The 21,748-nt window shown below is 35.9% G+C and overlaps 4 protein-coding genes and 1 non-coding gene across 7 annotated transcripts; 3 read left to right on the top strand and 2 right to left on the bottom strand.

Moving 5' to 3' along the window:
• Window positions 1-617: 617 nt before the first annotated feature.
• On the top strand, window positions 618-6,071 carry ATU2AF65A (U2 snRNP auxilliary factor, large subunit, splicing factor). Of its 3 annotated transcripts, none has more exons than XR_002285041.2 (12): window positions 618-952; window positions 1,758-2,038; window positions 2,153-2,272; window positions 2,945-3,024; window positions 3,662-3,732; window positions 3,815-3,862; window positions 3,976-4,035; window positions 4,122-4,295; window positions 4,438-4,884; window positions 5,015-5,144; window positions 5,350-5,585; window positions 5,697-5,778. XR_002285041.2 is itself a non-coding variant. In XM_012223668.3 (12 exons), the coding sequence occupies exons 1-12, from the start codon at window positions 800-802 to the stop codon at window positions 5,832-5,834; spliced, it is 1,770 nt and encodes a 589-aa protein (XP_012079058.1). In that variant the 5' UTR covers window positions 621-799; the 3' UTR covers window positions 5,835-6,071. The 3 variants fall into 3 exon arrangements, 2 of the variants coding, with proteins under 2 accessions (XP_012079058.1, XP_012079059.1); XM_012223668.3 differs by having other exon boundaries at window positions 621-952; window positions 5,518-5,585; window positions 5,697-6,071; XM_012223669.3 differs by having other exon boundaries at window positions 621-952; window positions 3,818-3,862; window positions 5,518-5,585; window positions 5,697-6,071.
• A 531-nt stretch (window positions 6,072-6,602) lies between these two features.
• On the bottom strand, window positions 6,603-10,215 carry LOC105639577 (ketol-acid reductoisomerase). The gene is made up of 10 exons (XM_089719125.1): window positions 9,838-10,215; window positions 9,618-9,710; window positions 9,452-9,517; window positions 9,205-9,345; window positions 8,815-9,042; window positions 8,589-8,706; window positions 8,362-8,501; window positions 7,758-7,925; window positions 7,491-7,646; window positions 6,603-7,223 (listed from the first exon to the last, which is right to left on the bottom strand). The coding sequence occupies exons 1-10, from the start codon at window positions 10,120-10,122 to the stop codon at window positions 6,855-6,857; spliced, it is 1,764 nt and encodes a 587-aa protein (XP_089575251.1). The 5' UTR covers window positions 10,123-10,215; the 3' UTR covers window positions 6,603-6,854.
• A 1,924-nt stretch (window positions 10,216-12,139) lies between these two features.
• Window positions 12,140-14,143, top strand: LOC105639576 (putative transcription factor bHLH107). The gene is made up of 2 exons (XM_012223666.4): window positions 12,140-12,735; window positions 13,468-14,143. Exons 1-2 carry the CDS (start codon window positions 12,430-12,432, stop codon window positions 13,960-13,962), a joined length of 801 nt encoding a protein of 266 aa, XP_012079056.3. The 5' UTR covers window positions 12,140-12,429; the 3' UTR covers window positions 13,963-14,143.
• A 567-nt stretch (window positions 14,144-14,710) lies between these two features.
• On the bottom strand, window positions 14,711-16,534 carry LOC105639949 (ABC transporter G family member 10). The gene has a single exon (XR_016320190.1). It is a non-coding gene; the product is annotated as an ABC transporter G family member 10 (transcript).
• A 1,193-nt stretch (window positions 16,535-17,727) lies between these two features.
• On the top strand, window positions 17,728-21,608 carry LOC149497928 (uncharacterized). Its single transcript, XM_089719364.1, has 8 exons — window positions 17,728-18,175; window positions 18,365-18,477; window positions 19,049-19,098; window positions 19,614-19,847; window positions 20,278-20,430; window positions 20,963-21,058; window positions 21,148-21,168; window positions 21,290-21,608. Exons 1-8 carry the CDS (start codon window positions 17,922-17,924, stop codon window positions 21,455-21,457), a joined length of 1,089 nt encoding a protein of 362 aa, XP_089575490.1. The 5' UTR covers window positions 17,728-17,921; the 3' UTR covers window positions 21,458-21,608.
• The last annotated feature ends 140 nt before the right edge of the window (window positions 21,609-21,748 follow it).

A 21,748-nucleotide genomic window follows, 5' to 3' on the forward strand; every position in this document is an offset into this window, starting at 1 on the left:
ATAAAATGTCTATTAAGGATATATATTATTTTATGTAAATAAAAAATATTAATTAAAAATTTTTAGAATAATTATAAATAAAATAATTATGTAAAGTTATTAATTTGAAAAAAATAAGTTTAATGGTAATAATTTTTATATGTTTACTATACTCTAAATATGTAAGACAGATATAAACTTAGCAGCATGAATTCTAACAGACTGTTACTAACCCCATGGTTAATTTTTTTTTTTCTTTTTAAATTTGTCTTTAACTTGTAGGTCTAATGCTAAAGTAATTTATGATAATAACAATCAATTTAATTACAATTACATTTTTAAAATGGTAATCAGACATTTTATTTTCGTAATGAAATATAATTTTTCTTCTTTTAATATTATTCAAGTGATTGATCATTGTGCCCAAAATAAGAAATCAACAGACACTATTTATAAATAATAATAATTTCTAAATATAATTAACAGAAGCAGCACTTTTTTTTACTGCACCCGCCAAACCGACAGTAGAAGAGATTGGTATGCAAATTGCAATGCCGTTTATGATGATTTTACCATGATACCCTATGATTTGTTGATTTTTACCAGATTACGATTTCCAGGCACCACCATTCCTTGCATAAATACGGGAACCCAATTCCGTGCCCTAGAATTCTCCAATTTCTTCGATTTTGGATTCTGGGTCTCAAGCTCACAGGTTAAATCTGGTAGTGACCATAAAACAGCTGAACCAGAGCCAGAAAAGAGGACACAGCGAGAATAATAATAGTGATTATAATAATAATATCAATCTAATCCAAATATGACTGACTACGAAGGAAGAAGTTACGACGGTAATGGTGCGGACTTCGAACACGATAACTATGGCTCTGCTCGTGGTGGCTCCTCCCCCCAGCCTCGAGCTAGCAGCCATAGCCATGGCGGCGCCGACGATCACAGCGATTCCAAATCTCAGGTATTGAGAATTTACACTTGTTTCGGTTATGGCTTTAATGAGGAAAAAACTTCGATATTGTTTTATTTTGGGCTAATTGTTTGGAAGAGACAGACTGGAATCATTTTTGAAGTTTCTAGGGTATTTTACGGTTTTCACCTATATACAATTGTTTGTATCCATTTTGTTATTTGTGAGTGAATTTTCTTATTAAATCATGTTAAGCTGTATGCTCGAAGTTATGCACTAATTTAGGGTTTTGAACATTGGATTGCCTAGAAAGTGTTTGTAATTGAAAAAAGAGTGTACTATTTACGGCCTTTTTTTCTTCTTGCAATTGATTGTGAAAGATTTGGAAGTGATTTTGTTAACTCAAGGAGGTATTGTTTTTGGGTCTGATCTAGCTTTTTGGTCAGTTCTGTGCACCACTTTTAGTCGCTGCAACTGCTTTCTTTTTGCATCTTCTAATAAATTAATTATTGGTTGATGTTGCTCTCTGTGATGATACCCACTTTGAAGCAATCGTATTGAATTTCACTATATAAAGATGTACAATAGGGGATTTCAAAAGAGTTGCATTTCTTTGTGATCAGTAGATAGGTCAAATTCTCCACTTTTCTCCCAACTAAGTAATTTTGAAGTGTTTTGTTTAACTCCATCATACTTTGCTGAAGTCCTGTTTTAAGTTTTAATTGTTAACCTCATATAGAGATACATGTTATGCTATTGAGTACCTTTGTTATTATCTTTCCCAGATTTTATGATTTATCTGTATTCTGTATTCTTTAGTATTCTATAATCATGTTAATAAAAGTTTCCATTGCAGCATGGGTCCCGTGAGCATGAGAGAGAGTCATCAAGAAGTAGGGAAAAGGAAAGAGAGAAAGGGCGGGATAAGGAAAGGGATCGAGACAGAGATAGGGATCGTGAGAGGGACAAGAGTAGAGAGAAGAGCAGGGATAGGGAAAGAGATCGGGAAAAGGACCGTGACCGTCACCACAGAGATCGTGATCGGCACAGAGACAGAGATCGGAGTGAAAGGAGGGAACGGGGTAGAGATAGAGATGACGATGATTATCACCGAAGCCGAGACTATGACAGGGACAGGTGATTAAAATTCATTACTCATTTGAAACTATATCTGAATACTGCTCTACTTCTTATTTCATTCATCTGTTATGAAATTTGTCATTAATTTATTGGATAATGTCAAATTCACAGGCGGAGAGATTACGATAGGGACAAAGAAGACAGACATAGGCATCGATCACGATCTCCTTCAAGGGGTAAATCTGAGCGCAGATCCAAATCCCGCTCCCGTTCCCGCTCACGGTCAAAGAGGTATGCTTTGGTATTAAGATTTTCTTCAGCTGAGGACAACAGTCATTTTATCTTTGAGTTGAGCATGGTAGCTGTAACACCTAAGGCGAATCCCATATTGGTTAAGTATAAGGTGCAAGTGATGTACATAAGTATGGACAGACCTTAGACTGTCAAGAGGCCTTTTGGGTGGTCTGGCCAGGGCATAAGGAGGGTACAGGCCTATCTTGTGTTGGCACCCAGGAACAAAACTGTGCGGGCTTGTGGCCTAAAGCGGACAATATCTTGGTCAGTCTGGGCTGTTACAGCTTGGTATCAGAGCCCAAGCCTTGTTCCTCTGGCCGGTGGTGGGGCAAACCTCAGCGAGGACGCTGAGTCCCGAAGGGGGTTAATGTAACACCTTAGGCGAATCCCACATCGGTTAAGTGCAAGGTGCAAGTAATGTATATAAGTAAGAACAGATTTTAGACTGTCAAGAGGCCTTTTGGGTGGTCTGGCCAGGGTGTAAGGAGGGTATGGGCCTACCTTGTGTCGGCGCCCAGGAACAAAACCGTGCGGGCTTGTGGCCCAAAGTAGACAATATCTTGGTCAGTCTGGGCTGTTACAGTAGCTACCTAAATTTAGGATACTTTTATGTCAGTGTACTTATTTATTCGCGTTTGCTCTTGACATGCTAACTATTTCTGCTTGCAGCAAACGGATCAGTGGTTTTGATATGGCTCCTCCTCCATCTGCAATGTTGGCTGGTGCAGCTGCAGCAGCTGCTGCTGCAGGTACTTGTACCCTCCTTAATTAGTTTAAAAATTGTCATATTTTTTAACTGCTGCCTTTGTTTTTGTGTGATATAGTGTGGAAAGTTCGTAGCAATTACATGATGTCATTTTGGTAAGCAGTATTTTGTTCTTTTATTATGTATATATAGCTTCTTAAAGCTGTGGTATCTGAATGGGTATATACTCTTATTGTTATTTATTGCTTGGTGAAATAATTCTGGAACTGAGAGAGTTTTTGGTTTTTCTTGTGTTTCGTGTTTGTTTGTTTGTTTTTGGTCTCCCATCTTTTGTTGTAAGAAGGCAACGTTGGGCTACTTGCCCCACTGTGCTGACTATGGGAGTGAGCCGACTTCTGTAGCTTTTATGTACAAGGAGGAATCAGTGCACCGGTTTGATGGTTCTTGTTCGTCTTCAACTGGCAACTATTGCCTGTTTTGGTAGTCTTGCAAATATTTCCACCAGAACTTGAATAAATGATGTATTCCTTTCATCTCTTTTGATAAAATTATTGTAAGAGTTAGGACTTAATTATTCTATTAGAAAATGTTGCAGGGGTCAGTTTTGGTACCTTGAATGCATTAGAGTATGCTTTTGATTTATGATTGTGTTCTAATTATAATCAAATTACCTTCTGCAGGTCAGATTCCTGGGACAAATCCTGCTATTTCTGGAATGTTTCCAAATATGTTCCCTTTAGGAACTGGTCAGGTATGTCTTGCCCCTTTGTGCAGTTTGTAATTTATCTGGATCTTTGAATTTTAGTAACTTTGGGTCATTGGTTGCCCTGCAGCAGTTTGGTGCTCTTCCTGTTATGCCAGTTCAAGCAATGACACAACAGGTTCGCAGGATTAAACATGCATTACATTTTCCCTTTTAATCCATTTTCATTGAAGTATGCATCCATGAGAACTTCTTTAATTAACACTAATTGAATATATATTGTTGCACCAGGCTACCAGGCATGCTCGGCGGGTATATGTTGGAGGACTTCCCCCTACTGCTAACGAACAGGTTTCATATGCTATCCTTTTTTTTTTTTGATTTGTATGATGTTGTTTATATGAGTTCTCATAGTAACCTATTATTTTCTTCTGCAGTCCGTAGCAACCTTTTTTAGCCAAGTTATGGCTGCAATTGGGGGAAACACTGCTGGTCCTGGTGATGCTGTTGTGAATGTCTATATTAATCATGAAAAGAAGTTTGCATTTGTGGAGATGAGATCTGTTGAGGAGGCCAGTAATGCAATGGCTTTGGATGGGATTATTTTTGAGGTAATTGAAGCTGTTGTTGGATCTTAATTAGCTCAATACTCTGATCTGTGTGGTATTTGCTGTTATGTGATACTGACCTATTGAATTGTTTTTTCTCTCTCAAAAAAAAAAAAAAAAAAAAAAAAAAAAAAAAAAATTCCAGGGGGCACCTGTCAAGGTGAGGAGACCTAGTGACTATAATCCTTCTCTTGCTGCAACACTTGGTCCAAGCCAGCCCAATCCCAATCTGAACCTGGCTGCAGTTGGTTTAACCCCAGGCTCGGCTGGTGGACTCGAGGGTCCAGACCGCATATTTGTCGGTGGACTTCCTTATTACTTCACAGAGGCACAAATCAGAGAGTTATTGGAATCTTTTGGGCCTCTACGGGGTTTTGATCTAGTTAAAGACAGAGAAACTGGGAACTCAAAAGGATACGCATTTTGTGTTTACCAAGATCTTTCAGTTACAGACATAGCTTGCGCTGCCCTTAATGGAATCAAAATGGGTGATAAAACTCTCACAGTCAGGCGTGCCAACCAGGGTGCTAACCAACCTAAGCCTGAGCAAGAGAATGTACTATTGCATGCACAACAGCAGATTGCCTTGCAGGTGAAAATTGCATCGTCTTAATTTCCCAATTACATCTATGTCCACATCCATTTTTAAACCAATTATCTTATTCTGTTTCCAGTTTGGTAGTTTTTATAGGTTACTTAATGGACGCCTTTTATTTATGCAGAGACTTATGTTACAACCTCTTCCCACTAAAGTAGTATGCCTGACTCAAGTTGTTAATCCGGATGAACTTAAAGATGATGAGGAATATGAAGACATCTTGGAAGATATGAGAACAGAAGGCGGGAAATTTGGTAAAACCTCTGAGCTGTCTATTATTTTCTATATATATATATTCAGGAATTAGCCCCCTCCCCAGCCCCCTTCTCCTGTTGTGCATCTTTCTCCCCCTTCCTGCGAGGGTTTCTTAGTTAGCCTCTTTTTGTTTTCTCCTGTGAGGCTTCTTACATAGTAATTGATTTTCTTTATTTTCTTTTGTGTTGTATGTCTGTTTTACAGCCTTTTGTAGTCCCACATTCTGCTATAAAGAATCAGGCCTAACATACACAGACAGAAGACTTCATTATCCCCTATTTATATTTGCTTGAAACTCTTTTCCTTTTTTCTTTAAAAAAAATCATTGATTTGAAAAATCGCGGTTTGCATATTTTTACACCTTATATGCAGGTACGTTGGTGAATGTTGTTATCCCACGCCCAAATGCAGACAGTGAAGCTTTACCAGGAGTCGGGAAGGTAATTACAGATGACTTTCTTTTACTGTATAGCATTTGCCCTAGTGCTTTTCCAGGTACTTCTTGTTCTTGATGCTGTTAGTTGATGACTAAAGTCTTTTGTTATTTTCAGGTGTTCTTGGAATATGCAGATATAGAAGGTGCTACAAAAGCCCGAGCAGGGATGAATGGGAGGAAATTTGGTGGTAATCAAGTTGTGGCTGTTTATTTTCCAGAGAACAAGTTCTATCAGGGAGAATATGATGGCTAAACACTCAGATTTAGCATGCATTTACACTCTCCTGTCCTAGGTCCTTACAATTAGAACCAGATGGTTTGCTAAATGTTATTGATGATAGCTCAAGGTTTTTCCTTGTTATTCTTGTTTTTTTCTCAGTTGTTTTGTTAATTTGAGTTGTAATAGATAAGGATTAGTATTTGAACCCAGTTCTAATGAACATTTTGTTTTTTCTAGAAGTAATGAACTGCCTTTCTTTTCTTTTTGAAATTTCCTCTTTTTCAGCACTGCAAAGCAGTTGATGCTTTACAGGCCACCTTTAGTTTGAACCGTCTTTGTTATAGACGCATGTCCTTGCATAATTGAGGGATTAGTTTAAGGCCTTTCAAACCAAAGGTTAAACTGGTGTGACCAGTCGAGATGCATGTATATGTAAATGCGACTAAAACATATGGCATTTCTACATCCATCCTATTTTCTGAGGACTTGTTTGTTTTCAAAAAATAATTTATCTAGAGGTTTTTGATGTGCATAATGGTTAAGAAAATTAATTAATGAAATATATTTAATTGATCAAATGAAGAATTTAAGTTTTCATTTTCAGAAGAGAAATATAAATTTGTAATACCCTAAACACAAAGTATAATTATTTTCCAAAAGAAGCATGTACATAAATTTTTTTTTTTAAAGAAGTTTTATGATAAATTTTGAAAATATAAAATTTTTTTAACCCTAAATACCTTTATATACTTAGAAATTTCAATATTTATTTTAACAGATATTTAATACTACAGTGGAAAATTTACTTCTCAAAGCCTAAGTCACTTATTTTTATTGGTTTCAAAAGATACAATACTGACACCAAAAGACAGGCTCTTCTCATATTTCTCTTACTAAACCGTGCTAAGGGAGTTCTTCCAACATCTAGATAGCAAAAACCACATTCACCCAATACTAACTCATAAATGGCCATGTCTCACAGCTAAACAAAAAAACAAAACGTTCAAAGCTAGCTTCAAATAGCCATTCAAGCTAAAGTTTCAACTCTGCATCTCAATTGCTAGATTGGCGCAACTCTGGTCTCACAAAGTCGGCATCCGGTGGCACTGAAATGTCCAAAGTAGGTCTTAATTGGGCACAAACCTCAATGGCTCCATGCACTGGGTCTGATAGGAAGTTGCTGATGAGATCACGATTTACAGGAGCACCATTGTCCACAGCTACAAAAGCTTGCTGGGTAAGGATATAATCAAAACGAGGTGCCCATTTTCTTGATCCCAGTCTAGCAGTTGTTGAGCAATTGTCAACCATAAAAGAAGCTCCACGAGCATGCATAAATGGATTCAAAGAATCCACAGACTCGATCACACTTTCATTAATTATTTCAGAGTACAAGTGCCCTTTCTTCCTCAATATTTCAATCTGAAAATCAAAAGAAATTAGGGAGACATTAGGCAGCCAAAAAAGAAAATACAAGAACTCCCTATCTGTTTCCATTTCCAACCCCCTTTCTTCTGGAAAACAAAAAACCAAGAGATATGATAATTAAAACAACCGCTTCCTTCCCCTGGGCCCCCACGCTCCTCCCTCCCTCCCTCCCTCCCATGTTTTAATACATTTATATTACAAATATAATTATGGGTCCATGGTAATTTTAACATCTCATTATACAAAATGAAGCAATAATACCTGAGCCATCATTAATGCCACATAAACGCCGGCAGTGAAAGGATATAATGGTCCTAGATCCCCCACCGGACGAGCCGATCGTACTTGCTCACCAACCTTCCACATCCGAGTTTGATCGATTTTACCCATTGGGAAAGCTGGCAGACCATCTTTCTCCTATAAAATGAAAACAATAAAGATGAGATATCAACATCAATAACCGGAATAAAAAATGAGAGTTTATAGAATAGTATGGTATCAAGAAAAGATAAAGTGTAGTAATCCTACATAGAAGCGACGCCCAGCCAAGACAACACTGCGGATCTCACTACCGGAGGCTACATCTTCATAGCACTCGTACAAAATGTCCATGCAAGGATAGTATGAAGCACTATATGCAATCTCAAATAGTTTTTTGTCTTCTTCAGAAAAGGAATTGTACACAGCCAACATGCCCTATATGAGGAAAAAAAATTTAACAGTTAGCCATGAATGATGCTTGTTTACTACTCAATAAACTACATTCTCATACAAAAATATTGTATATTATACATGAAAGTGGGAACACTTGGTATCGTTCAATTTGAACAATGACTTCCAACTCAGTCCTTATTTAAATTTTAAACAACACAACATGGTGTCATGCTAGAGCTTGAAACACAGCCAGGATCAAGTTGTCCTTGCAAGTGAGCTAGCATGTAAACAAGGAGTTCTCCAAAGAACTCTTATATGAAGGTGGGTTAAAATGTAAGATCTGAACGGATTATCAATTTGGAGAAATACATATGTGTCTCATATAAGGACTTATTATTCTCTTGCTGGTACTAGTTATCTTTGGTATGTGAAAGGAACAAGATGCAGAGAATAAGAGTCCAATTGGATCATATGCAACCTTGGTTGATATGGTTTTGGATATATTTCCTGTTATGCACTCCACAGTATTCTTGTAAGCTTCATCTTCGGTCATTCCATTTTCAGTATATCGTCGAAACAAGGACTCCACAATTCCATGGACAGCACCAAGTAAAATGCCTTCAAACAATAAAAGAGCGAAAAGTCCTAAATCTGGCAATCAAAGCATAGCAAAATAATAATCTGGAAGCTATTAGCTATACATAACACGCTCCCCAAAGATGTCACTCTTATACTCCTGTTCTAATGTAGTGGCAAAAGTGAAATGTGAACCAAGGGCAACTGACCATCCCAAGGCAACATCTGTTGCTCTACCATCAACATCCTACACATGGAAAACAATTGAGACATGAAGAGTTAGTGAATGAAATATAGTCAAATGCACAAGTACAACTTTTCTTTTCTGCACATGTATATAAGGAATGGAGAGAACCTGATGGACCGCAAAACTAGAATTAATTCCAGCACCATTTATCTCTTTGCCTTGGACATAGAGTCTTCTCACAGATGGACCCATTCCTTTGGGACACACAGCAATCACACTAATGTTTTTTGGGAAGTCAATTCCCATTGACTGTAAATGGCCAAGTAGAAATCCATGGGAAAGTCCAAGTATGCTGTTTGGTTTCATATAGGAGAAAATTTTTTCATAATTATCGGCCTGTCACAACAAAGATAAAATTAGAGTAGGAATATTATCTAGACAGTTTATTAAGCCTAATATAACATAATATCCATGAATTGTAAAAAAATATTATGAAAAGAGAAATTTCAGCCAAGATGTCGCAAGATTACAAACTTATTCAGTACTATAGCAACCAACCTGTGCTGCATCAGATATCAATAGCATCACAAGGTCACTGCCTGAAATCGTTTCCCATATATCACCTGAAGTTCCATTCTCCTCGGTAAAACCAGCAGCACGAGCTTCAGCAAACGAACGGGATCCCTTCCTGAGTCCAATCTGTATCATACGAAGTAACAAGAAAAACACAATAGAGATTGATAAGCCACCTCCCAGCAGCAATCCAAACAACTAAAACCGATACATATAGGAAAATGCAGATTACCTTTACTGTAATATCAGACTTGGCTTCGGCCAGAGAATCCCTTAAATTTTGAGCTTGGGCAGGACCCTTAAAATTAAAAAAAATAATAATAATAAATTCATTGTTTCATGCAAAATATTTAATGATTGAGATTAATCAGTGGAAAAAAAAAATGTATTATTATCACCTGAGAACCCCAACCGATGACTCCAATCTGCTTAATTCCCTTGAATGCATCTGGAAGCAGCTTGAATAAATCTCTCCCTCCTCTCACTATGTACTAAATCAGCCAAACACCACCATTGAATAACCATTTCATTTTCATATCAGACTAAAAAAGTCGCAAATTTTCATGTTAAAAGAAAAATTAGTGATGAAAAATTTACAATTTTCATTTTACAACATACCTCATCACGTCCAGCTAGAGAGACCTTCTCCTTCTTGAAAACAGAGGTTTCAAAGTCAAGAGAAAAGGTAGGCTTCACAGTAGGCACTGATACCATACGAGCACCGACAGCTGAGCCGCCATTACTGTTACTGCCATTCTTATTAGCTTTAAGTGGCTTATAGGAATTAGAGGATAGAAATCCCAAACCCACTTTAGATGACAATAATTTGGATGAAGATTTTAGAGATTTAGACGGCGGAGTCGGAGAGGACAGACTAGGGGACAACGAAGTATTGGCCGCCATTAATGGACAAAGAGAGGATGGGAAGGGGCTGCTAGAGATTGAAGAGAGAAAGAGTCACAGACACCTGTTGCTCATGGATTTTTCTTACACTATAGATATACGTGTCTACATTTTAGGGGGTACACATCATTCGGATCAAACGGAAAACCGAATCGCTCCGATCAATCTAGTCCAATTATTTGATTTTAAAATTTTGATTTGGTTTCAATTTTTACAGAAAAAAATTCAATTATTTTATTTGAGTCTTATAATATGTAATTCCAAAAATTAAGTCAACAGCAAAAAAAATTGAACTTTTAGCTATTATTATAGGAAGAAAAACTTATGTCAATTTACTGAAAAAATAATAATAAACAGTATTAAAACTTAATATTCTTCTTAAATTATAATTAATTATTAATTTATTGCATGAGTGAATTCATACGTACAAAGTAGATTAGTCATATTTCTAAATAGATATAAAATATGTTTATGGCTAGGTAAATTGGTAGCTAATAAAAAATTCGAATCCAAGCGGCTTGATTCGGTTCAATACGTGATATGTTTATGAAGGTAATTTTTATATTTTACATTAAGAAAATAACAAAATGTTTATTAGGGTTTATCCTTTTGATTAAAAGATGGCATTGCTGGATTAATTAGTAATTATTTAATTAAGATTCTTCTCGTGCAGAGAGACATGTAAGGTTGTCAAATAGAAATCAATCACAGTGGCTCTTGTCCGCATTAATGGGCCTCAGCTAAAACGTAGCCCATTTCATGGACTGAAAACCCTAAAAGCATTGGACTACTACCAACCCCAAAGCCTTCTCCATGTCCAACTAAAATAATAAAGATTTATTTAAAATGAAACATATTTGTTAAAGCTCCACTGTAAATCCATGGTGAAATGTCATTGGTAAAACAATCAAGATTGTACATAAATTGTTAATTTAAGAATGTTAGGCATTGGATTCAAATCTTTTTTTATTATATCAGTGAAAAAAACTCGAGTTCATATTTTTTTATCGTAAAGTTTTTTATTAATTTTATAATTATTATTTGAAGCAGAAAATAATTATTTTTATTATGTGGTCCATTAAAGGCGAAGGGAGAGAGTGGCCACCATCCCTTAACTTTTGAATTTTGTTTTATCTTGAAAAATTACTATTTTTTTATTTACCCTTTCACCGCGTCTTAAATTTAATTTTTGGCTCCACCACTCCATTCCATAATGTTTTTTCAATAAATTTAGCCTCCAAGAGAGAAAAAAGAAAAGAAAAGGTTACATAGAAATTAGTTTGTCCAAAGACCTTTATTTTTAACCTCTTTCACATAAAAGACACCAAGTCAATGCTGTGGAGTTATTTATCCCAAAAAAGGTTGTTATTTTAAGGAAATTATGAACCTTTGCAAAGATGAAAGTCATGACAAGGCAAAGCAAAATGGTCCAAGGAAAAAAGATCCACGTGACAAAGCAAATTAGTGGGCATTAGAAAAGTTTAATTTTAAGTTTATCATCAATCTTGAATGGATTAACATCCTTAATGTCAAAGAAGAAAAGAGCTTTGGTAATGGTGTGATTGGCTCTGCTAAAGTGCTGAGTTGGAGGTTGAAGACAAGGGTCCCATTCAAGCTTGTCGTTTGGCATAATTTACAAATTTGTTCCACACAATCTACCAAAACAGCATTCAAGGATGTGGGCGCCGGATGTGGGATTTTGAGCAAATCCAAAAATTCTGCCACTAATTTCTAATTAGTTTTTTTCGTTAACAATTTTTCTTTAATCATAATTCTTTAACCATTGCAATGGATTTACAGTTTTTTAAAAATATTGGATTAAATAGTTAATTTTATCAAACTACAAGGATTAAATAGTAAATTTTCCTGTTAATTAATAAGTTTTGGATATTAAGTTGCAGTTTGGAGTTTTCATAAGAAGAAGACAAGAAATGAAAGGTGGCTTGGAAGTGTTTTGCCCTTTATTAAAAGATGAATTGAAGACTCCACTACAATGATTTCCTTCTCCACTGATGACTTAACCCTCGATTGCCTTTGCCTGCATTATTTAATCTTTATAAAGAATGGCCGCATTCTAATTCATCTCTTACATTTTCTCCTTCTTTCCCTAATGGAAGTTATAGTTGCAACAAGGGAAGGAATAGGGAATCAAAAATATCAAGTTTAATCGTACCAGAACTACATTGTTTAAGGTCGTCTTTCTTGTCATCTTCACCAAAACTTACTCTCGATCACTCTTTTGCATCTCCAGTTTCCACCACTCCCTCACTATCCACCACTATACCCTTTTTTACTTCTATTTTAGTCATGGAACCTCATTCTTGGAGCTCAAGTGTGGTTACATCTGATTTGGAGGGATTATGTGATGGGTTTTATATGACTTCTGGGTTTGAAGCCAAAACAAGAAATGAATCGTGTTCATCTTCATCTCTGGTTTTGGATAGTCAAAGAGGAGAGCTTGTGGAAGCTACTGTGACAGTTGGGAGAAAAGGTGTGCCTGCGGAGAGAAGTGTTGAGGCCTTGAGGAATCATTGTGAAGCAGAAAGGAAGCGTAGAGCTAGAATTAATTCTCATCTTGACACCCTTAGGAACCTAGTACCTGGTGCCAAGAAGGTATCTTTTTCGTTGTTCTGATGATTACATTATAGTTTGAATATGACACTGCAGTTTAATAGTTTAGTAATAACATGCAAACGGTAAAAGTATAAATGATGAGATGAGTTGATTGATTTGGCTGTTAATTGTTTAATTATGCTAAGCATTTTGATTTCTTTTCCGAAGCTTTTCTTTTATAATTTGGTAGAGTTTTATCTCAAACTTCCAATTCAATTTGAAGGGAAGTTTTAAAGTTCTCATATTATATAGCTATTTAATGTAGGTATGCGAATGTTAATATGTGAATGTTTAGCATTTATTGGTAAGGTCGATGATTGTGGTGCATTTATTGAGAGATCATAAAAATAAGAACTATTCATCGCATGTGCTGCTAATTTCCAATGTTGATTATTATCATGAGAAAATTATATTTTGTCAGTGAGGATTCTCTGCTAATAAGTTATATTTAGTGATGAGAGTTCTTCTCAATTGGATTAGCTCATCATGTGTAATAATGATCATACAATGTTTGATAAATGGAAACTTGATTTGCAAGTGGGCTCATTTGGTTTTCATGGATGTTTTCAAGTTCTCGTTTGGTTTTTCATTTTCTGTCTTGCATACCCTGCACTTGTGCACAGGAGCGTGCATATTGTGTATATATCCTTGTTGAATTATTAGTTTTGTCTAGATGTTTTTGTCGAGGTTCCTGCTTATGGGGCAATTGAATTTGACATTCTGAGCTCACAGATGGACAAAGCATCATTGCTTGCTAAAGTTATAAGCTATTTGAAAGAACTGAAGAGTACTGCGGCAGAAGCTAGTGAAGGTTTTCTCGTGCCAACAGATACTGATGAAGTAAGAGTTGAAGGACAAGAGAATGGATTGGATGGTACCCCTTGTATAATCAGGGTATCGCTAAGTTGTGATTATAAGCCTGGACTTCTATCTGATTTAAGACAAGCACTTAATAAGCTCCAGTTGACAGTAATGCAGGCAGAGATTGCAACCTTGGAAGACAGGATGAAGAATGTTTTTGTGATGACCAGCTGCAAAGAAGGGCATAGTGAAAATACTGAAGTACGCACAATTCTTGCAAGTTCCGTCCATCAGGCTATCAGGTCTACTCTTGACAAATTTTCTGCTTCACATGAGTTCTCATTGAAATCCACATTTTCACACAAAAGGCGGAGGGTTCCTCTATTTGATCCTTCCTTTTCATCCCCATCTGGTGATCTCTGGTGAGCATATTGATTTCTATGCTTGTGTTTTGTATACTGTTACTTATGTCCATATGCTTGCAAATTTGTTATACATGGTGGTGATACAGTTGACTGGTACCATGATTTATCTTCTACTGTATAAAATTGACAGTATACAGATTCTTTGGTTACTGAATATGACCCATTTGCTGTCATGTTTCTAACTGATAGTGCTTATCATCTTGCTGTATTATTCATTGAATCTGTTCTTTTTATTATTATTATTATTATCGAGATGAGAATGAGTTAATAACTAACAAGAGGTCTATTACATAACGCATAATATTTTGACGCTGTATTTTTTTCACTTAAGCATCACTTTTATGTCTTGGCTAAGTTTACATTTCTAGTTTAGCTCTGCAAAGAACTGTTTATAGTACATTCAACTCAATGCATATGTAAAAATAAATTTTTAAGTAATCTATGACAGTTTCAGAAATTGATAAGAAAGTTGGTCTCAGGCTTAAATCTACCTGAAACCTCTATATTAAAGGATTTATTGATCTAAATTGAACCATTAATTATTTATAGGAACTGGGTTTTGGACGTTGAATGCAGTCTAAATGCCCTTTTGAAATCTTGAAAAACACAAAGTTTACGCAGAAGTATTAAGTTAAAACAAGAAATTGTATAAACCAGGTGGATGAAACAAGAGCAGAAAGTCAGAAACAACCAGAAGTATCTGTTTATCTTTTTAGTTTATTTTCATTTTTATTGATGAAACAAAATTTTCAAATTCTAGTTCTCCATGATCTGTAACACAGAATCAAGAAACAAAGAAATCTGTATCCAAGAATGAAAACTAACATTATTCCTATATTGCTCCATTTCTTTGACTCTTCCAGATTTTGTTGCATCAAAAATCCTTCACCATACAGGTAGCAGTTTCCTTCCGTAATCTGCAAGCATCTCCTCTTTCCTTTCCCTGCTCCATACTCATTGATAATAAAACACTCGAATGGATACTTAAACAGGCTTAAATAATGCATAAAAATCCAATACTTTGGTATGTCCTCTTTTGCTATAAAATACCCAGAAAAGAGGAAAAAGGACCCCATAAGGCCAGCAATCAAAGATGTTCCCATAATGAAATTTGGCACAAGAGCACTAAAGCATGCAACAAAAGAGTTTGACATCAAAACAACCATCCATACCACTAGTAAGAAATAGATGAACCCGTCCATTTCCCGTCTCAGTCCGACTAGCCAGTACACTGGAGTGCTGTAGAGGAGGGCCACAATTAACAGGAATGGGATAAACACAAGAGTATTTGATATGACATATGAAGAAATTCTATAAACTCCTTTTGAAGTTTCTCTCATTAAAATTCTCCTCTCTTGCAAGAAAATTGGTAGGCCTTCTGTTGTGGATGACAGCAACAAGGTAAGGCTGAATGCAAAAAACCCAATTTGAGTTTGTAGCTTGTATTTCTTTGGATCATTAGTTGCATTCATAAATATTGTCCCAAGCACAACCCCAGCTAGCATTGCTTGTATTATTCTTGCGGTGAAGAGCTGATTGGTTCTGCGAATTATGGTGAAGAATCTACGAACTAGTACAAAAACCTCCTTGAACCGACCATTGGGGTAACTTATTTTAATTTCTTCGACATTGCTAAGGTTAGGATTTATCTGCGCATAATATTCTTCTGTCTCGCTATCTTCTGTTTCACTTTCTTCAGTGATCATGACCAAGGCTTCTGAGATTTCAATGGCAAACTCAAGCACATTAATGTGCCTAGGAATGGAATGACCAGCGAATCTGAGCTGTTGTTCTAGGAGATGCAAGGATCCTTGATGAAGAACAGTGCCATTTGATAATAACAGAATCTGATCAAACATCTCAAGTATTCGAAAACCAGGTTGATGGATGGTTAACAGAATTGTTTTACCTTGCTTTATAGCCATAGATTTGAGCAACAGGACTATATGAAGAGCTGACGCTGAATCGAGTCCTGATGTTGGTTCATCAATTAGAAGAACATCTGGATCATGAACTAGATCTACACCGATGGATGCTCTACGCTTCTCACCACCTGAAATTCCCCGGTTTGATTCACTGCCAATTCTCACATTGGCAACATGCTCCAATCCAAGCTCTTTCAGCAATTCTCCAACTCTAGATTCTGCAGTTTGGAACTTGCCTTGCAACCTGAGACGAGCACTGTACAAGAGAGTTTCTTCAACAGTAAGAAGTGGGAAAAGAACCTCATCTTGTGTGATATAGCCTGATAATCTCCGAAAGCATCTAACATTCATTGGTTGCTCGTTTACAAGAACATGACCAGAAACTCTGCTAGGTGGGATCATGCCTGCTAGTATCTCTAACAATGTGGTCTTTCCTGCTCCACTTGGACCAGCAATCGCCATAACCTCACCTGGTCTAGCTTCACAACTCACATTTCTCAATATGTAGGCATTATCAGCTTTCTTCTTCCAGGGAAGCCAATGACATTCATCAACCTGATGTGATAGTTTATAAGAAAGTTTCTTTGCTTTAATTCTGTATTGAGTTTTTGGTCCAGCAGAATTTGGAGCTCTTCTTGGTAGTTCCATTAGGAGAAACAGAAAAAGGCTATGTGAGAAATAGAATGAAGATAGGAAGAAGTAGAAATAAGAAGATGAGCTAACACACCAAACAAGCTATACTATGTCCATGCTAGCAGCAAAAAAACAGATATTTCTTTGCATGCATGGTAAGTTGGACTAGCCTTAGCTATGCCTTTCATGTAATTGTACATACAGTAATATACTGTTCAAGACAGCTTGAGTTGAAGAGGAGGCAGTTAGTATATTAAGATTTTCATGGGGCTTGACCGTTTCATATTTACATAAAGGTTACAAAATGCTTTTCAGGTGAAGTCTCTGTTGACTGGGTGTGGGGTTGGTCTTTTTTTGCATGCACAAGCCATGTGAGTAGTAAATTGCAGATAACTCTTTTGGTAATATCAAGAAAATTTCTTTCCTTTTATTGTGGTATTGGAGTTTTGGTATCTCTTTGATCTTTGGTTAATCTTTTCTCCCCTCCAAATTTTCTCTTGTGATTAATATATTTTTTTTTATTGGAAATTTTTTTTTTGAAAAGTTCAATTATTTACACAAACAAAAGCTGTTTAACAAAAAGTCAAAAGCTCCTTCACATAATTAGGTAAACAAAATCAGAAATGCAAATTGCAATTATTTATAATTTTCTTTAACCATGTTGCTTAAAGGTCTCTGCTTGGAGACAACTTTGAGCCAATCTCAATGGCTCAATCTGAAGAAACACAACACTGCGAGAACAACTACTCGCAATTTGCGCTACAAAATGCATAAAATAATAGCACCATTTGTAGTTTGAAAGAGGAAATCTTCTTATAAAATATAATCTAAAAATTTTTGACCTTTAGATCATAAATAATGTCAAGAAAGTTTCTTTTAACCTTTTCTATAGTCCAAAAAGGAGTTTGTGCCCATTTGCAGTTTACTATCATTTCAATTCAATGTCGGGCCGAAAATCATCCAATTACGTAATTTTTTAAGATAACTTTATTGGGCCAGATTTCTAATGTTTTGGCCCATTTCATCTTTAATTATTCTACAAACGAAACAATAATGTGGTTAAGAGGAAAAATTTCCCTCTAGATAGCAGACAACAAGAGGAAAAAAATTTCCCTGTAAATTGCCATTGAAAAGAATTTTAGATAAGTAACTATTTAGTCCTGAGTCTTGATTGAATTTTAGATAAGTAACTATTTAGATAAGCAAAAAATAATTAGAAAAATAGATACAAACTAAATTTTCATGGAGAAAATGAAAGGAAAATTTTTGTGGAGCAAAGACATAGACTCTAATGGATAGGGAAAACTGAAAATATATTATCCACTAATGAACTTCACTCTGTCTTTGTCCCATCATAGTTACATGCCTCCACCTTCAGTTCTTCACTGGTCTTTTGAGTTCAATGGCATTATATGCACATACCCACAACCTCTCTGTTCTTTCCACGAGCAAAACCACAGGCATTGACCATGGAAGAAGGCAATCAAGAAGAGCAGATTCAATGATTGTCAAGATGTCTGTGGCTTACGAAGAGGGAAAACTAGAAATGCCCAAATGGGCAGGACAGACCCCTCTTTCTCGTCTTGTTGGAGCTCTCATTTCCTTTAAGCCATTATCTGCAGTGCTCAAGTTTGGTGCAAGACAAGTTCTTATCAGGTTCTGTCCCTTTACTGTCTCTTAAAAATACTATATTTTGCAATTTTATTATGATGAGGGGGTGGGTGGGTGGGTTTAATTTAGTAATTGAAACTCTCAATATGTGGGTTGGTTGTTTTTAAAGATTTTGTTATTTGGGTATCTTCAGATTTTGAGTGGTGACTAGAATTTGATATGTTCATGGAACAGTACTGCTGAGAAAAGGAATATTCCATGGAGAGAAATGAGCAGAGAGATTCTGGAATCCGATGTGTGTAAGGAGCTAGAGAATGTGCAAAACCCCTCAATCACATATCCTGACTGTGATTCTCTGAACTTATTAAATTTCTAATTAATGCTTTTCTTGATGTATATTGTTGCTTGGCTCTTGAATTTCTTTGCTATATGCATTTTTCTTCTTCAACAGAGGTTGAAGGATTTGAAAACATGTTAACATTTATGAAACTTCTTCAACAGGTAGAAGAGTGTGTTTAGAACTTGTTTGTTGAACTTAATTACAGAATTGCATATTGGGATTTTTAGTTTTTACTTTCTTCCATATTTGGTGTGTTATGTGGTTAAATATTTGCATCCATAAATGCTAAAGTGAACTATTTGTCATTGATTGGTAATGTATGTTTATTGTTCTTCACTTGCAAGATTGGCAAGTAATTTTGTGGGTTGCTAATTCCATGCTTATGTATTATTGGTTATGACTTTTGAATTTTTGTTCTAAAATATACTTTTTACATTAATTCATTGTTTAAATTCCACAAGCTTATCTGCATGCTATAGCAATTGCGACATTTTCTTTGTTTGACTTTGAGGGTTATCACTTTTTTGCTTTTTTTTCTACTCCTATCTAATAACCAAGCTGAACTAATGAATTTTCAGACTATCTCAGTCCTTTCCATGCATATGATGAGGGAAATCTTTCATGGCTCGTAAGTTTTTTCCCTTTATTTTTGAACTTCACTGAATTTTTTTGGAACTTCTTATGCCAGTTGCAAATCAGTTGCATAGTTCTGTGCATTATTGAAAATATCTTTTGCATCTGTGGAAAATAAATTTGTTTATGACTGCTCATGCGTTTCATTGAAAATGAGTCTTCACCATGCTATCATTGAGAACTTTCATTCTATTACAGTCAGAATGTTGTTTATTTCATGCTTGCTATTCAAGTTGGTTTTATTTGTTGTCTCCAAATGGGCAAAAACTATATGAACTCAAAATGTTTTTGATATGCAAGTGTGAGTCTATGACTTTGAATCCTGTGAAAAAGAAATGTATATATTTTTTCCTTCAGTAAATATTGGATTCTTGAATTTGTTACTGCATGTTTAACTGAAATATAATGCTATAAATGGTGAAATTAAATTCCAAGATCTTCTTAGTTCATAAGGTTTAAAACAGTATCAAGGAAAGGATAACCTGATTTTAATAACTTGTCTAATGTCAGGCTGCAGCTGAGGCAGAACCTGCAACCATGTCAATGGTGAGACGAGCAATACCTGATGCTTCCACATTAGAAGAAGCAAATCAAGTAATGCGTGGGAATTGGCTTGATGCAATTGAACAGCATCATTTACGATGTTCTGGGAACTCCATGATTAGTGACATTCTAGATGTTGGATGCTCTGTAGGTGTTAGCACAAGATTTCTTGCTGACAAGTTTCCTTCAGCAAAAGTCACCGTGAGTTCAATTTTCCTACTTTATAGGGGTCTATTCTAAGGGTTGGTAATATGAACTGTATAATGAACCAATCAAAAGTATGAAGCTCCCAACGTATATCCCCTTGTGCTTCGGGACCCATAGTAATAACAAACAATGCGCTAAACTATTAGCCGTGATTTCATAATTGAGGTTTTGAATAAGATGACCTTTTCATTTTTTTTTTTTTCACATTTAGAAATAATTCCATTGGAATAAAAGAAATAAGTAAACAAGTTCCTTGATGGTCATATAAATTAATTGACGATTTGGAAACCTCCCTCCAAGCCGTACATACGACTTTCGTCGAATACGGCTTTCCACAGAATTCTATAACATTCAGAACTTGTTTAGTTGCTAATATGTGGATATATGCCCCACTTATCTTTGTGTATCAATACAACTGCTGCAGGGACTTGATCTCTCTCCTTACTTTCTGGCTGTGGCGCAATTCAAGGAAAAGAATGGAACCCCGAGAAAGAATCCTATCAGATGGATACATGCTAATGGGGAAGACACAGGCCTGCCTTCCAAATCATATGACCTTGTTTCTTTTGCAGCTGTGGTATGCATTTTCTCTACTGCAGCATTCTTCTTGAATTATTTTAATGGGGTAAAAAAAACTCATGCTATTCAGGGATAAACCTTCTGGCTTTATGACAAATAGGTTTTTCCCACCAAACAATATGAGTTGAGTTCAGAAACAGATACTTTGAAATTTGCCAAAGAAGGGCCCATTTTTTCATTTTTTGCATTGTCCAAGATCCTGTGGATATATGATTCAGATATTATGGTTGTTCTTTTATATAACAAGGATTTCAATTGCAGAATCATATCTTTGGACAAGCAAAAAAAATTGCAGGGTTGCATGCAAACTAAATCATGCTCATTAGGAAAACAATTTCTATTACGTAGTTACAAATTGGGGTACTAGTTTAATTTTTAGATGAGAATTTGGCGCCTTAATGATGCTTTCTATCTGAAATGAAATCACTGGACTTTCAAGTATTGTATGAAAGTCAGGGTTTAGAAAGCTCTTGGAGTTTGATATTTGCAGATACTTATGCTGCTTGCAACTTACTGAAATATATTTCCAGCTTCACGAATGCCCTGAGAGAGCAATAGTTGGTTTATTCAAGGAAGCGTTCCGGCTTCTTCGACCTGGAGGCACAATTTCTTTGACAGATCAAGCAGTAAACTCTCATGACTCTTTAATTTTAATTATATTAGCATGTTCTGCTACAAAATCAGTAACTAAAGCGATTTTGGCTTTCTTATGCAGCCCAAGTCAAAGATTCTTCAGGTATGGCTCCAATGGTACTTACATAGTATCAGATATATCCTATAAAATTGTATATATTAATGCTCAAATGGTACTTACATAGTATCAGACTATCAGTGAACTGTTTTCTGGTACGCTACAGGAATTGTCCCCGGTTCTGTTCACATTATTTAAGAGCACTGAACCATTTTTAGACGAATATTATCTGACTGATATAGAGGGAAGACTGAAGGAAGTTGGTTTCGTGAATGTACATTCAGTGCTTACAGATCCAAGGCACCTGACTGTCACTGCAACGGTGCCTCATTAAACATGTAATGTGCATTTCATATATTAGCTGCATTAGTTCCAAGAACTGCTGCTTCAGAGTGTACAAATCGGTTATCCTGCACTGTATAATTGTATGTACTTCTATATATTTAACCAATTCATTGAGATAGACGCTGAATTTTTTGTTTCAACCCTGTATTAATTCTTCTTACTGATTAATTGATTTTAGTTTTTCATCATTTTGTGGGATATGAACCAGGTAAGAATAAGCTAGATACTTATAATTGGTGAGAGTGATTTTAGTCTATGGGAAAGTTACTCCACATGTAAC

The sequence above is a fragment of the Jatropha curcas genome, chromosome 3, assembly GCF_041381405.1.
Source record: "Jatropha curcas cultivar XTBG-Jc1 chromosome 3, XTBG_Jcur_1.0, whole genome shotgun sequence".
Classification (NCBI taxonomy): domain Eukaryota; kingdom Viridiplantae; phylum Streptophyta; class Magnoliopsida; order Malpighiales; family Euphorbiaceae; genus Jatropha; species Jatropha curcas.

Coding starts and splice junctions, on each gene's coding strand:
- ATU2AF65A (XM_012223668.3), top strand. CDS start 800: ATGACTGACTACGAAGGAAGAAGTTACGACGGTAATGGTGCGGACTTC. Junction 2,273..2,944: donor TCCCGCTCACGGTCAAAGAG/GTATGCTTTGGT, acceptor TTCTGCTTGCAG/CAAACGGATCAGTGGTTTTG. Junction 3,733..3,814: donor TCCCTTTAGGAACTGGTCAG/GTATGTCTTGCC, acceptor GTTGCCCTGCAG/CAGTTTGGTGCTCTTCCTGT.
- LOC105639577 (XM_089719125.1), bottom strand. CDS start 10,122: ATGGCGGCCAATACTTCGTTGTCCCCTAGTCTGTCCTCTCCGACTCCG. Junction 9,711..9,837: donor CTCTAGCTGGACGTGATGAG/GTATGTTGTAAA, acceptor TGGCTGATTTAG/TACATAGTGAGAGGAGGGAG. Junction 9,043..9,204: donor TGATATCTGATGCAGCACAG/GTTGGTTGCTAT, acceptor TTGTTGTGACAG/GCCGATAATTATGAAAAAAT.
- LOC105639576 (XM_012223666.4), top strand. CDS start 12,430: ATGGAACCTCATTCTTGGAGCTCAAGTGTGGTTACATCTGATTTGGAG. Junction 12,736..13,467: donor TAGTACCTGGTGCCAAGAAG/GTATCTTTTTCG, acceptor CTGAGCTCACAG/ATGGACAAAGCATCATTGCT.
- LOC149497928 (XM_089719364.1), top strand. CDS start 17,922: ATGGCATTATATGCACATACCCACAACCTCTCTGTTCTTTCCACGAGC. Junction 18,478..19,048: donor CTCAATCACATATCCTGACT/GTGATTCTCTGA, acceptor ATGAATTTTCAG/ACTATCTCAGTCCTTTCCAT. Junction 21,169..21,289: donor CCAAGTCAAAGATTCTTCAG/GTATGGCTCCAA, acceptor GGTACGCTACAG/GAATTGTCCCCGGTTCTGTT.